The sequence below is a fragment of the Myodes glareolus genome, chromosome X (assembly GCF_982192425.1).
Source record: "Myodes glareolus chromosome X, mMyoGla1.1, whole genome shotgun sequence".
NCBI lineage: Eukaryota > Metazoa > Chordata > Mammalia > Rodentia > Cricetidae > Myodes > Myodes glareolus.
The window spans coordinates 124,056,893-124,072,536 of NC_142053.1; the positions used below are offsets into that span (position 1 = coordinate 124,056,893).

Here is a 15,644-nt window from a genome sequence, read left to right on the forward strand (position 1 = left end):
AGTCAACTAGAAGCCGTTTTGCCAAAATGGACTCTGGGTGCGATTTGCATATTCATGAACATGAAGGCCAGAATAGGGAATGGTTTGCATATGCATGAGTAGGTGGGTCCGGGATGGGAAGGTGATTTGCATATGCATGAGCACATTACATGGGAAACTCCATGTGACCAGAAGTGGGGCTTCTTCTTTGATATCAATGTCATTTACATATTCATTAGTTATCAGGGTTGGGGGGGAACATGGAAGGTGATTTGCATATTCATGAGTTGCCCTGATACATGATGGCGGAAATACTGAAGTCATTTCCATATTTATTAGCCAGCAGAATTTGGGGCAAGGGTGATTTACATATTCATAAGTGTTGCATAATGAGTTCGGGGTGACTTGCATATTCATGAGCATCCTGAAAGCATTCCCCAGCCTGTGGGCCCTCAGCGTGTTTTACATATTCATCACCACATATGCAAATCTTGAAATGATTTGCATGATGGGACCTGGTCATTAGCATATTCATAAGGGCTGCGTAATAATCAGGGATCATTTACATATTCATGGCCGCCACAGGAACCAGAAGTAGAAGTAAGGCCCGGGAATTCACCATTCCCGGGACACCATGGGGTTCACATCCGCTTACAGGACACTGGTCAGGAGGTCAGGGGGTGGGGCATCGCAGGAAACAACAGCGAGCACTGAACGAGTCTTTATTGATGGCGACCCCTGGGGTCAGAGGTCGTGGGGTCACAGAGATCATGACGTCACAGGAGAGACCCCAGAAATAGGGGGCGGGAGGTCAGAGGTCGATCCCAGGATTCTCTGTGGCTGGAAGTGGGCGGGGTCTGGAAAGGAGGAGGGGCAGGGAGGTGATTGACAGTTGGAGAGGGGAGGGGCCGGGACTGGGGATTGATTGACAGCAGAAGGTAGGAGGTGGGACACAGGGATGACTAACAGCCAGGGAGAACAGGTAGAGGCGGGATTGGGGATTCACTGACAGACGGGGAAGAAAGGAAGGGGTGGGACATGTGATGACTGACAGAGGATCGGACAGGAAGAGGTGAGACATGGGGATGATAGACAGCCATGGAAGAAGGGAAGAGGTGGGACCGGGGATGACTGACAGCCGGGGAGGACAGGAAGGGGTGGGACGTGGATGGTTGACAGCTGGAGAGGACAGAAAAGGGCAGGAGTGGGGATGACTGACAACCAGGGAGGACAAGAAGGGGAGAGACCAGGGAATGACTGACACGCACCCGTCCCCGTGGTCGGCCCCACCACACAAAGGCGGTGTCACTTCCGGTCCCAGCACAGCCTGCAGCTCCCGGCAGAAGCGGTTGAGCGGGAAGCCCACTGCGCCCAGGAAGTCGCCCTCTGCGTGCTCTACCAGCATTGCACCCAGCGCCTGCAGCGCATACCCGCCCGCCTTGTCCCTGCATGGAGGAGAGGGCAGGGCGGTGAGACATCAGGGACATGCCCACTGCCAGGACGCACACCCACTCCTGGGTCCCACTTCCTGTCCGAGACCTGAGGCCGGGCACCGGGTACGGGGTTTTGCACGCAGTGTAGGAGTTAGTCACATCTGGGGATGGCAACGCCCGGACCTGCCCCAAGAGATGATGCCACAGGCCCCGTGATGGGCAATGACGTCACAGGCCCCACCCCTAGCGCTCACATGGGCTCCCCGCTGTCCACATAGTCCCGCAGCAACTCATCTGTCAGCACTGAGAATGTCACCCGCGTCTCCTCATGGAACGACGTCACTTCTGGGTCTGGGGGCTGGGCCCCGGGATTACACCGGGGGAAGCGGACGATGGCCACACCCGTGATGACGCTGTGCTCTTGCCCACTCAGCCTGTGAGGTCAATGTGGGGTCAGCAGGATCACACTGGGAGCAGGGGTCAGACACACCCCTAAGTCCCAGGCTGTCAATCATCCTGGGCCACCGGCCCCTTATTCCTGAGGCCCCGCCTCCTCTGTGGATCCTGCCACTTTCTCCACCAAGGCCCCGCCTCTGGCTTACTAAGGCCCCACCCTCTGTGTCCAGGCCCAGCTCCTCCCTCTCAGACTAGGTTCCACCATCACCAGGACACGTCCCTCCCTCCCCAGGCACCATCCCTCCCTGACAGGACCCACCCCCTCCCTCCAATGCTCCGCCCCTCCATTCCTAAGCCCCTTCCCAGGACCCATCACTCTGTCCCCAGGCCCCGCCCCTCCGTCTCCAGGTCCAGCCCACCTTCTCAGCATCCTGAAGGCATCCTCCTTGTCCTGTGGCTTCTCCAGGATCAGCCCTGCCATGGCCTAAACGGGGGTGGGGGGGGAAGGGGGGGTGAGGGGGAGGGGCGGGGCTGATGTGTGCATGCATGCGTGGGAGGGGGAGGGGCTGGCGTGAGTGGGAGGGGCAGGGTTAATGTGCTAATGTCCTTACCACCACAGTGTCGGCACCTATGACAATGTCCGGGGTCCGCTGGTCTTTCTGTGGGGGGGGAGGGTGACGTCAGGGGCGTGACCAGGGGCTTGGCCAGCACGATTGACAGTCCAACAGGAGGGGACTAAGCCAAGGGTGACTGATAACAGGGGTAGGAGAGGGCGGGGCTAAGGGTAACTGACAGCCAGGATAGGAGAGGGCGGGGTCAGGGAGACTTACAGTGAGTGTTGGGCGGGCGGGGCCAAGGATGACTGACACCCATAATTGTAGGGGCAATGTCAAAGGTGACTGACAGGTAAGTGGGAGGGTCTAAGGATGACAGACAGCCACAGTCAGAGTGGGCGGGGCCAAGGGTGACTGACAGCTGCCACTGACCTCCCGCAGCCTCTGCGCCACCTCCAGCGCCTTCTGCCTCGCGGTCTCCTGGGCATAGTCATGCGGGGTCGGGAAGGTGGCCTTGTCCAGGGTCTCTGAGAACCGGGAGGGCACGACCTCGAACCGGAGGCCCTGGGAGGAAAGGGAGCTGTCAATCATGACCTGATCCCGGCCCCTGTCAATCACAGCCCGCCCCCTTCCTGTCAATCACCCCGGTCCCGCCTTGACCATGGACTTGGTGAGCCCAGAGGGAATGACCTAGAACAGGAGGCCCTGGGGGGAGGGGAGCTGTCAATCACCCCGGCCCCGCCCCTCCTGTCAATCACGGTCCGGTCCCGCCCCTCCTGTCAATCAGTTCCCGCCAGCTCTCCTGTCAATCACACAGCAACCTCGTCCCTGTCCCTCCTGTCCATCAGGCCCGCACAGTCCTGTCTGTCAATCGCGGGCAGGCCCTGGAAGTCACCGTGTAGCTCAGGATGTCCCGCCTCCTCGGGGACGCGCTCGCCAGGACCACCCGCAGCCCGCGGAGCCGCCGGAGCACTGGGGTCAGCGCCATGGCGGGACCTCTGGGGCACTTCAGGTGCGTGGCGGGAGCTTCCGGATGAGAGGTCTCGGTACAGTTCCCTCCCTCGGAAACTGCCATAGGAACGGATACTGTTGGGAAGACATGGCGGCCCCCATTTGGACACTGTCGTACGGGAGAAGACAGCTGGAAAACATGGCGGCCCCCATCAGGAAACTTCCACTTCGAAGAGGAAGCTTCCGGGTCTGAGGTCGCGGCTCCCATTCGCTCTCCGTCGGCCGCTATCGTACGCTTGAGGACTGCAAGAAAAAATGGCGGCCCCCATGAGAGAACTTCCGGTGCGGAGAGGGCGCTTCCGGATCAGAGGGCGCGGTTCCCGATCGCTCTCTCGGACGCTACCTTACAGGCGGTGACTCCTGTGAAGACATGGCTGCGCCGTACGTAAGCTTCCTGTCCGGAGAGGGAGCTTCCGGGTCAGAGGGGCAGTTCCCGATCCGTTCCTCGGGCGCTGCCGTACAGGCGGAGATTACTGTAAAGACATGGCGGCACCCATCATGCCTTTTCCGGTTCGGAGATGGAGCTTCCGGGTCAGAGGGGGCAGATCCACATACTGTGCTCTGCCGCTGCCATGCAGGTGTAGACTACAGTAAAGACATGGCGGCTGCCATCACAAGAAACTTCCTGTCATGAGGAACGTTTCCGGGTTAGAGGGTGCGGGTTCCGCAATCTCCATTAATGAACAGCAAGCGCACGGTCAGTTTAACAGGCAGGTGAGGGTGGCGGAAGTCCCGCCCTGGAAAACCGAAAACGGTTCCCAGTCCCACGATCTCCGAAGAGGCTCGGAGTCTGACCTGGGAACAAAGCCGCTGTTTCCGGGCTGTTCGTCCGCGCCGGAAGTCCCGCCGCCAGAGTAAAATCGGCAGGCGGGAGACCCAATCGGCCGCCGCCGCCCCCGCCGCGAGGTCATCAGCTCTATAACCGGTTTCTTCCTCCCTTTTCGGAAATCACTGCACGCGTGGGGCTTTCCGCGACGACCGGTTCAGCCCCCAATCGCCGCGGAACGAAAGCGCAAAAGCGTCACCGGACGCTGAACATCCGGCGGAAGCGCCCTCGAATCGCATGGGCGTCGGACCGCGGCCAGAAGCGGAAACGCGTCCCTCAGCCGAGGGTAGTTTTTTCGCGCGTCCGGAAGCGGAAGTGCGTCACCCGAGGTCGGGCGTCTGCCAGGCAGCGTCGCGGACTGTGCGGCTGAGACAGCGGGCGCGGAGGGCGGAGGCCGCGGCGGCCGGGGACGGAGGCTGAGCCCGCGCCGGTGAGTGGCGGACCCGGAAGTCGCCCCGGGACGGTTTCAACCGGTTCAGGGCGGAATGGGCCCATCAGGAGCGAGAGACGGGCCGTGGGCCCAAATGAAGGGACCGGGGCGGAGACTGAGGAGACTGCCGGGTGGGAGCGAAGCCTATGTGATTGACAGGGCGGGGGCGGAGCTAAGGTGCTAGACAGGGACGGGGATTGGCTAGGATTGCGGGAAGGCGGAGTCTGGATGATTGACAGGATGGTGGAGGAGCTAGAGTACAGGATGGGGGCGCTGAATGTCCAGGATGAAGGGGAGGGCGGAGTTTTTGTGATTGTCAGGAAGGGGCGGGGAAAGAAAGTGCATGTCCCTGGGAATAAGACAGGAAGTGCATGTCCTTGGGGCCTGAGACAGGAAGTGCAGGACTCAGACAGGAAGCGTCTGTCCTGGGGGACTGAGACAGCACTCACATGTCCCAGGGCACTGAGACAGGCAACACATGTCCTAGGAGACTGAGACAGGAAGCACATGTCCCTGTGTGGACTGAGACAGGAAGGAAGTGCATGTCCCGGGGGACTGAGACAGAAAGCGCATATCCCGGGGGACTGAGACAGAAAGTGTGTGTTGGATGGGGGGACTGAGATAGGATGTGCATGTCCCGAGGTGTGGCCTGAGACAGGAAGCACATGTCCTGGTGCGGGACCTGAGACAGGAAGTGCATGTCGGGAGTGGGGGTGGTTAGACTGACACAGGTAGCGCATATGTCCCCGCAGACATGGCGGCGGCCACCATCGTGCACGACACGTCGGAGGCAGTGGCGCTGTGCCCTGCGCTCGGGCTCTACCTGAAGCCAATCACAAAGCTGACGATCAGTGTGGCGCTGCCACCTCTGCGACCACCAGGAAAGTCGATCTCGAACTGGGAGGTGATGGAGCGGCTGAAGGCCATGGTGGCGCAGGCGGGGCAGCCGCATGCACCACAGCAGCCGGCAGCACAGTTCTCTGCGCTGCGCATCGCCAAGAGCACACTGGACTCCGTGCGCTTCGAGGGCGAGCTGGAGCGCCGCGCGCTGCTGCGCCCATGCCTGGCAGCGCTGGATGGCCGTGCCCTCAAGCTGGGCGGCTTCCCAGATGCGCTGCGCGTGCGCGCTGCCGAGTTCCGCCCGGACTTCCCATCACGCCATGACTGGGATGCCTTTTTTCGCGACGCCGCGGACATGGACGAGGCGCGGCCAGGCGAGCGGCCCGACACCATCCACCTCGAGGGGTTGCCTTGCCGCTGGTTCGCGCCCCGGGGCGGCAGCGGGGGCAGTGACGCCTCTGCTGACGATGCCACTACCGGTCCCGCGTCTTCCGCTTCTGGCGCTGCTTCTGCCACCACTTCCACCAGCAGTGGGGCGATGATGGCAGAGCGGCCCAGCGAGGCGCTGCTGCGGCAGGCATTTGGCGCGTTTGGCGACATCCGGCGCGTGGACATCCCGATGCTGGACCCGTACCGCGAGGACACGGGGCGCGGCTTCCACACGTTCGGCTTTGGCGGGCAACTGCACTTCGAGGCCTACGTTCAGTACCGCGAGTACGCGGGCTTCGCGCGTGCCATGGCAGCTCTGCGAGGCATGAAGCTCATGTTCAAGGGCGGCGACGGCAAGGCGGTGGCCTGCGCCATCAAGGTGACGTCTTCGGGGTGGCAGGGCCAGGGTGATGTCATGGGGCGGAGTCTGCAGGATGATTGCCCTGTGGGCGGGGCCAAAGGATGATTGACAGCCGTGTGCCTTGTGGGTGGTTCTGAAGAATTGACAGCCGGATGCCCCGTGGGCGGGCTCTGGAGAATGATTGACAGCCAGGTGCCCTGTGGGTGCAGTCTCTAGGATGATTGGCAGCGTTTGCTTTGTGGGCAGGAATGGAGCATGATTGACAGCTGGTAACCCTGTGGGCATGAATGGTGGGTGATTGATGGCTGTGTGCCCTGTGGGCATGTCTAGACTGATTGACAGCTGTGTGCTTTGTGGGCTGTTTCTGTGGATGATTGGCAGCTGTGTGTCCTGTGGTCAGGTCTGGAGGATGCTTGGCAGCTGTGTACCCTATGGGTGGGAATGGAGTGTGATTTACAGCTGTGTGCCCCATGGGCAATTTCAGACGATGATTGACAGCCGTGTGCCCTGTGGGTGGGAACGGAGGATGATTGATTGACAACTGTGGGGCTTGTGGGCTTGTGGGCGGTTCCTGAGACTGTTTGGCAGCACCTTGGGCAGGTCTCAAGGATGACTGGCAGCTGCGCGCCCCGTGGACATGTACCCATGTGAGTGACGACCCCGGCCCCGCCCCCAGGTCTCATTTGACTCCACCAAGCACCTGAGCGATGCCTCCATCCGGCGCCGGCAGCTGGAGCGGCAGAAGCTGCAGGAACTAGAGCTGCAGCGCGAGGAGCAAAAGCGGCGGGAGAAGGAGGCGGAGGAGCGTCGGCGGGCGGAGGAGCGGTGCGGGGGGGGGGGGGGGGGGGGGGTGTCAAAGGGTCACGAGGTCGGGGGCGGGGCTTAACGGGGCGATGTCATGGGGAAACCCTTCCCCTAAACTGTTCGTCACCTCATTGGTCTCACCCCCTCCCAGTCAGTCACCTGCTGTCCTGCCCCTAAGCTGTCACTCACTTCATCACTTCATTGTTCCCTCCCCCACCTTGTCAGTCACCCACCGTCCCCGCCCCTGAGCTGTCACCTCCTTGGTCCCGCCCCCGCCCTGTCCATCACCCACTGTCCCTGCCCACAAACTGTCACTCACCTCCCGGTCCTGCCCCCACCCTGTCAGTTACCCACTGTTCCCAACCCTGAGCTGTTACTCACCTCCCGGTCTCACCCCTATCCCAGAAAGCAAAAGCAGCTGGAGGAGCAGGAGCGAGAACGCCGCCGGGAGGAGAAACTGCGCAGGCGGGAGCAGCGGCAGCGGGACCGGGAGCAGCGGCGCAGCCGGCGCCGGGTGGAGAAGCTGCAGGCTGAGGAGCAGCGACGGCTGCAGGAGAAGATTCGCATGGAGGAGCGGAAGCTGCTGCTCGCCCAGCGCAACCTACAGTCCATCCGGCTGGTGGCAGAACTGCTAAGCCGCGCGGAGGTGGGGAGCGCGTGTGTACACATGTGTGCACATATGTAACATACGTGTGCATGTGTGTGATATGCATACATGTGCACATACACAACCTGCAGTACATCTGGCTGGTGGCAGAGCTGTTGAGCCGTGTGGAGGTGGGGAGTGCGTATATGCATGTGTATGTCGGTGCATGTGATATGTATGTGTACATTTATGTGGTATATGTATGTGATGTATGTATGTGTGTTGTTTATTCATGTATGTGTATGTGTGATATACAAGTGTGTGCACGTGGACTGTGCGAAACATACATGTGTGTGAAGTATATATGTGAACGTGTGTGCGTGTGATATATACCTCTGTGTCCGTGTGTGAAATATTTGTGTGTACTCATGATATACGTGTGTATGAACATGTCTGCACGCATGTGATATATGTCCTGTGCGTGTGTATATTTCGTGAGCCACTGACACGTGTCGTTTCCCGTGTGTGTGCACATAGTACGCCTGTCACGTGTGAACACGTGCGAGCCGTGTGCCCTCTATGGGTGTGAGTGTTGTATGCTTGTGTTCTGTGTCGTACGTCACGTATGACCATGTGGTGTCTCATGTTTATGCTTTGTGTGCCAGTTACGTGTGTATGGGTCATGGGTTTCACGTACACAGGTGCCGCATATGTGTACATTGTGTGTATGTGATGCGTTTACCTGTACCGTGCGTGTCACATATGTCGTTTATCACGTTTGCGTGGCCCTGAGATTCCCCCTGTGACCCCATGCGACCCCACGTGACCCCTTCCCCTAATGTACCACAGGCCGCAAAGCTGCAGCGGCGTGAACGCAGTGAGGAGCGGCGGCGGCGCCAGCGGCAGGAGGAGCGGCGGCGACTGCAGGAGGCCGAGCTGCGCCGCGTGGAGGAGGAGAAGGCACGGGCACTGGGGCTGCAGCGAAGGGAGCGGGAGCTGCGCCAACGCCTGCTGTCCCTGCTGCTAGGCCGCCGCCCCACCAACCGAGCCGATCCCGCCCCGCCTGGAGGCCCCGCAGCCCGCACCGACACCGATGACCTCCTGCGACCCGTGCTTGACATCCTGCACCGCGTGACTCACGCGCGGGCACCACGGGATGCCGATCCCAACCCCAAGGCCCCCGCAGAGCCCGCAGCCCCCGCGCAGGTGCTGGCGTGCATCCGCGAGAATGCACCGTCTAAGCCAGGTGCGTCCCCCACACGGGAGCCACCACCACCTCCGCCACGCGACTGCGATGACCACAACAAATGCAACCGCGAGCCCGGGCGGGAGGGTCGTTCACGCAGCCGAGGTGGGGAGAGTGGAGGCCGGCGGCGGCGGCAACATGGGAAGCATGCACACACAGACAACGCGGACACGGAAGAGGAGGAGGAGGAACCACGACGCCGTGAGAAAGACAAGGAGCGTGGCCGGGAGAGGAAGCGTAGCCGCCACGGGCGCCACTCGCGTTCACGGTCACGCTCGCCACGGAGACGGGGAGCGTGGAACAGGTGAGGGTGCGGACAGCGCCCTGGATGGCCATGGCCGCGGTGCATGTTGGGAAGCTGCCGCCAGCGCCCACGGACTCACTTGCACCCTTGTTTGTGCCATGGCCGCAGTTTTTTTCTTTCACCCCCCCACGCAGTTCCTGCTACTATTTTTTTCTCTCTCCCTGTGCACAAATCTGCCACGTAGGCAGGAAGCCTCAGGTGTCACGTGACTGTGTGCGCCTTCCCATGTTCAATAAAGTCCTTTCCTCTGCACCTGGTGTCTGCTGTGGTCTCTTCCTATGGTCATGCATTGGTGGCTTCAGGGTGCGGGGACCGAACTCCTGTCTGGGAGGCCTCACCCCTTCTCACAGGAAATCCTGCCCACAATGCTTGTCAATCACAGCCCCCATGATCCTGCAGGTTGGGTGCTGGGTGATCCGGGTGCTATGCTGAGTCCCCCTGGTGCTGCACTCAATCCCGCTCCCCGACGCCCGGCCATAATCGGCTCCGACCGGATTATCCCATATTGACCCAGTTTCCAGCACCCGGCCAGGGAGAAGATGGCAGAGGCCACGGAGGGGAATCTGGAGAGTGGGGATTTCTGCCTCCTCATGGACTACGCGTACAGCTTCATGGTCTCCCAGGTGGGTGCTGGGTCCCTGCAGGGCAGGGTTCTGGGTGTTTACCCAGAGTTGGGTTCTGTGCACTGAGTCCTCCCCCAGGTATTGTGTGCACAGTTCCCTGGGAGCTGAGCTGAGTCCTCTGATGGTAGGGTGCTAGGTGATGAGTGCTCTCTTGGGTGCCACACTCAGTCCCCTGTGTGCTGTACTGAGTCCTTTGAGAGTAAGGTGCTGGGTTCTGAGTCTTCCCAGGTACTGGGTATTCAGTCCCCCCAGGTGCTGGGTGCCAAGTCGTTCCCCCCCCCCCCCCGTTCTGTGCTCAGTCACCGCCCCCCAGGTCCTCTTCACGGCCTCTGACATGGGCCTGTTTGATGCTCTGGCCCCAGGTACCCTGGAAGCCGCCATGGTCACCTGGGCCCTGTGTTCGAAACTCCGCGGGACATGGCTGCTGCTGGACGCCTGTACCGCCCTGGGGCTTGTGCAGGTGCAGGATGACGGGAGGTGAAGATGCCATCACTGGGGGCTGGGACTGGGGAGTGATGGCATCATAGGGGCGGGCCCTGGGGAGTGAGGTCATGGGGTGGGTCCTAGGTGGTGATGTCATAGGGGCGGGGTCTGGGGAGACAACATCATGGGGGCGGGGCCTTTGCTGCCCTGGGGCTCTCGCAGGTGTGGGAGGTGACAGTGTCACGAGGCGGGGCCTGGGCGGTGATGTCATAGGGTGGGACATGCAGGATTGAGGTTGTACAGGGTGGTGCGGGGTGAGGACGTCATGGGGTTTGGCCCTGGGAGGTGATGTCAGAGGGAGCAGGGCCTAATGTTGGGGTGGGGCCAGGGCATGGAGGTGATGTCACAGAGTGGACAGAGCCTTGGCTGTGCAGGGCGGGTGACCTCACCTCCCTGGCCCCGCCCCCTCCAGCAGGCCCCACCCCATGACATCTTCTCCCAGCCCTGCCCCCTCCCACAGACCCCGCCTTCTCCCTCACACAGCTCTCGCTCCTGTTCCTGCTGGCAGACAGGCCCCTGTCTCAGTGCTTGATCTTGTGCTACCTGGCTGGGACTATAGCAGGGCAAGCTGGGCGGGGCAGTGAGGAGCAGGACTTCCCGATACACGGGGCTTTCGGTGGACGGAGCTTCCGGTGGGTGGGGCTTCCGGTGTGGGTGGGGTTTCTGACTCGCGTGTGAAGTGAGTGCTGAGTTCTCCCATCATCCCCTTGGCCACCGTCCCTGCCCTCCTTGCTCGGCCCCGCCCACAGGGAGGGGTGGAACCAGTACCCGCACGCGGTGGGCGTTGCCATGCAGAAACCATTTGAGGCCATCTACAGGTGACGTCGGCTGGACCTGTCAATCATCCCCACCCACCCCTGTCAGTCATCTCTTGTGTTCTCGCCCTCCCCTGTCAATCATCTCTGTATTCCCGCCCACCCCTATCAATCATCTCTTGTGTTCCCGCCCTCCCTTGTCAATCATCCTCTGTGTTCCTGCCCACCCATGTCAATCATCTCTGAGTTCCCGTCCACCCCTGTCAATCATCTCAGTGTTCCTGCCCTCTCCTGTCAATCATCTCTGTGATCCTGCCCATCCCTGTCAATCACCCCCTGTGTTCCCACCAATCCCTATCAATCATCATACTAACAGTTCCATTATTTTCAAGGGAAATAACTGGGCTGACCAAGCAGCTAAAACAGCAGCATTCCAAAGCCCAAACCTACCTCAATCACCTCAGAGGGTTCATACAATATAGCCCACACTCTCACAGACACCCCCTGACACTCAACAGATCCTGTCCTACATACATCAGCTCTTTCGTCCTAATAGCAAATCTCTGTTTCATTTTGTTAAGGCTCACTTCCAACCCGCCCCTGAGGACTTAAAGATCCTAAAAGCTATCATTGCCTCCTGTCAAATCTGTCAAAAGTCAGATCCCAAGACCAAATACTGTAGCTTTTCTTTTCCCACCCACCAGGCCAGGGGCTCCCTTCCAGGAACTGATAGGCAGCTGGATTTTACTCATATGCCCAGGGTCAGAAGAGTTAAATATCTCCTGGTTTGGGTGGATACAATGTCTGGGTGGGTTGAAGCATTTCCCACCACTAATAAGAGGACCCAGACAGTCTCTGATGTTCTTCTCCAAGAAATCATCCCCCGGTTTGGAATCCCAACCACTCCAGTCCGATAATGGCCCTGAGTTCTCTTCCCAGATTTCCCAAAACTCGTCTAACGCTCTTAACGTTCCTTGGCATTTTCATATCCCATACCACCCTCAGTCTTCAGGGAAGGTAGAATGAACTAACAGGTCCTTAAAAATTGTTCTTGTTAAAATGTCACAGGAGCTTCACCTTGACTGGGTAAAACTTTTGCCTCTGGCCCTCCTTAGGCTTAGGACTCTCCCCCAAAAGCTGTCTTTTAATCTTGCCCTTTGAACTCATGTATGGGCAGCCAGTTTTAACCCCTGGCCTCACCTAAAACCTCTCCCCTTCCTGATCACCAGCTTACTCCCCTGTTATCCCATCTTTGCGCCCTATTATGGGACTTCACCGACCCCTCATTACCATGTGCTAATTCATGCCCACTGCTGATTAACATAGGGGATCAGGTATTATTTTCTCCCCCAGACCAACATCCCTCACCCCTTTCCCCTAAATGGCAGGGTCCCCTTAGAGTAATTCTTGTAACTCCCACAACTGCCAAGCTTGAGGGAATTCCTCATTGGATTCACCTGTCACATCTTAAAACTTTTTACTCTTCCAGCTCAAAATACCCCCTCATATACAGTAACTCAAACAAGACCCTGTTCCCTTAAGTTCCAGAGGACACCAAGATCAGCCCCGCTTTCTCCAGTACAAACAAATAAAAATAAAAGTCTCATCCTTATTCAACTCTCTTGTGCCAATATAATCTCCCTTTTCCTCTTTTTCCTATGTGCAACTTCTCCATATACCTCCAGTGTCATACTTAAATTTCCAAATAACCACTCAGCTGTTGTTACAGGAACCATCATTAAACATAGAGACAGATGTACAAGGACTGTCAAAAGCCCAGGTGGTAAGAAACAATAATAAATTTGTAGCCCCAAACTCCAAAAAAACTCACAAAGCAAACTTTAACATAACAGGTTTATCACTGACTGCAGCAGTGTGTCCTGAATGTTAAGGTAATGCCATGGTGCAAAAATTTACTTCAGGTAAAACATTAAAGAGTCTAACAATAATCCCTTTCAATAATTTCCTCCTTCCCCCTCCTAACATTTTCCATCCTATTGTTATCATAAATTGTTAATATGTCTAAAATTTATTTCTTTTCAGACATTTTTTATAAGCTCCAGAGAACCAATTTGACCTACCTAAATGAACCAGATTTGCCTGGAAAAAGTATCATTTAATTCTTTTCTTGTCATTCCTGGTATTGGGAACCCCTAACCCTCCCCCTATCTTCAATCTTGGGACTCTACTCTATTAATCACTAGGATCTATTTTTTTTTCCTCCCAAACATAATTTTTGTCTTTCCAGCATCTTGCAAGGTCCAATCTGAAAGCAGACCCAGTTCCTCAGAGCCCAGAAAATACAGCCTAAATCAGCCACCTCAGGACGTGGTCAAACATCCCAACTCCTCAACACCGACATAGTCAGTGTGAAGCAGTCATGAGAGACCTTACAGCACAACATTCCCAACCATTAAGATCCCCAAACCCCCCAAATTTTATAATAAACAAAAGGGTGGAAGGTAATTATTCAGCCACCAATAAGGCTGAACTTCTGTGTCCTAAAGGCAGGCACATGTGAGCAGACCCTTGTGAACAAAGGGCATGCATGACACACGTGTGTGCATGTGTGGTTACCTCCACGTGCGATATAACTAAAGCCCTTGTGCACATGTGTGGGTTGCCTGACATCTGCGTCATCAGTGTCTAACGTACTCACACAAACCCCCTATGCACATGTGCAAGTCATGGGTTGCCCATCAGCATCTGAAGTAGTCACATCTTCCCCTTGTGTGCATGTGCTAGGTGGCCTTTGAAAGCTGGACGTGCCATGTTTGCCACCTCTCTCTCTCCATAAACCTCAGGCCTGTGAGCACCTCCCTCCTCTAATAAACTACTATGTGGGTTTGTTTGCGTCTCGTGTCTTCTTCCCACTTGCATCGGACATTTCAATTGTGACTCCTGAATTTGGCTTGCAGGACGCAAACTGGGTCCTTTGCAAGAAAGGCAAGGGCTTGTAACTGCTGTACCATCTCTCCAGCCTCCTTTTCTTGGTTTTTAAACAGGCATTCATAGTTAAAAATCTTCCCTAAGCACTAATTGAGTAATGGCATAAATATTCATATATTGCGTCTTCATTTGCATTTGTCATTTCAAACATCTTCTCTCTGTAGTTGAATTTCAATTCTCCTGGCGCAACAGTTCAAGTGGCTGGGGCTGTAGGCCTTCATCATCTTTTGTGGTGTTTTCAATATATATTCTAATTTCTCTGTTTAATTTCTTCTTTTACACATTGTCATAGTATTTAGTTTTGACAGATTCTAAATTTCTAAATTACATAAATTTCCTTGGTATCAATTTCAAACTTCATTCCATTGTGGTAAAATTGTGTAATTAATTCTACACTTTTTTTTTCTTCCAGTGTATGATCTAACATGGAGAATGAACTACATTGATCTAAGAAGAATGTCTGTGCTGCTACTATTGGGTGTAATGTAGTGTACATGTATTTCTAAGACTATTTGCTTCTTAGTGTTGTCTTTTATTTACTGTTAAATTCTCTCTAGTGTTCTAACTACTACTGAACATAGTTACTGAAATCTCTAATTAGTATTTTGAATTACCTATTGTATATCTGTGGCTTTTTGCTTCATGTATTTTTATTCTGTTCTTAGTCAATTGTAATAGCTTCCTATTGCAATTAACCCTTTGATTAATAGTAATCATATTGTAGCCTGTAAGGTTTTTCTTTTAAAATATATTTTGTGGTGGTGAGTGCAACCGGGCAGGAGGGAATTCCTTTGTTTTAATAACCTGCCTGCAGCAAGGTAGGCCTTTTGTCAGCAAGATTCCTGGCCAACAAGGAACACTGATCCTGTAGCAGAAGATTCATCAGAGGGGTGAGTGGGCTCCTGACCCGCGGCAGAAGCCTGGCAAGGGAACACAGACATTCCCCGACACCCTTTTCTCCCTGGTCATTCTGCAAGGGCTGATAAACCCTGCTAAGCCCTCTCTCCTTCTATCACATCCCAGCTTTAACCCAGGAACCCCTTCCCTTCATCCTCCCTTCCTCGGGGCCATAAAATCCCCCAACTCAGCCTGTTTGGGCACTGGGAGAGGCTGGTGAGTGCAACCGGGCAGGAGGGAGTTGCTTTGTTTTAATAGCCTGCCTGCAGCAAGGTAGGCCTTTAGTCAGCGAGATTCCTGGCCAGCAATGGGCAATGATCTTGTAGCAGAAGATCCATCAGAGGGCAAGGTCCCTGGCCAACAAGGGAACCTAACCCTGTACCAGAAGTTCCATTGGAGAGCATTTGAAGGAAGAGATGGGCAGACGCCAAGGCAAAAATTCCTCCAACAATCTGAGAAACAACATGAAAACACCAGATCCCAGCGATCTTACAACAGAAGGACGTGAACACCCTATTCCGGAAGAAGTGGAAAACAGTGTCATTATGAAAGCAATAGAGTCCCTTAAACAGGATATGAATAACTCCCTTAAAGATATGGAAGATAAGTATAACAAAAAGTGTGAAGAAATGAGTAAATCCGTAAATGACACCTTGGAAAACCAAGAAAAAACAATCAAACAGGTAATGGGAACAGTTCAAGAATTGAAAGCTGCAATGGAGGCAATGAAGAAAACAG

General features: G+C 56.0%; 2 protein-coding genes across 2 annotated transcripts; one reads left to right on the plus strand and one right to left on the minus strand.

The window, feature by feature from the left end:
* Positions 1 to 687: 687 nt before the first annotated feature.
* On the minus strand, positions 688 to 3,855 carry LOC125405254 (putative bifunctional dTTP/UTP pyrophosphatase/methyltransferase protein). The gene is made up of 8 exons (XM_048441672.2): positions 3,717 to 3,855; positions 3,258 to 3,616; positions 2,795 to 2,926; positions 2,420 to 2,467; positions 2,228 to 2,292; positions 1,667 to 1,846; positions 1,248 to 1,424; positions 688 to 836 (listed from the first exon to the last, which is right to left on the minus strand). Exons 2-8 carry the CDS (start codon positions 3,579 to 3,581, stop codon positions 791 to 793), a joined length of 972 nt encoding a protein of 323 aa, XP_048297629.1. The 5' UTR covers positions 3,582 to 3,616; positions 3,717 to 3,855; the 3' UTR covers positions 688 to 790.
* Positions 3,856 to 4,290: 435 nt separating this feature from the next.
* On the plus strand, positions 4,291 to 9,451 carry Akap17a (A-kinase anchoring protein 17A). Its single transcript, XM_048441670.3, has 5 exons — positions 4,291 to 4,629; positions 5,382 to 6,277; positions 6,936 to 7,084; positions 7,469 to 7,709; positions 8,499 to 9,451. The coding sequence occupies exons 2-5, from the start codon at positions 5,384 to 5,386 to the stop codon at positions 9,201 to 9,203; spliced, it is 1,989 nt and encodes a 662-aa protein (XP_048297627.3). The 5' UTR covers positions 4,291 to 4,629; positions 5,382 to 5,383; the 3' UTR covers positions 9,204 to 9,451.
* The last annotated feature ends 6,193 nt before the right edge of the window (positions 9,452 to 15,644 follow it).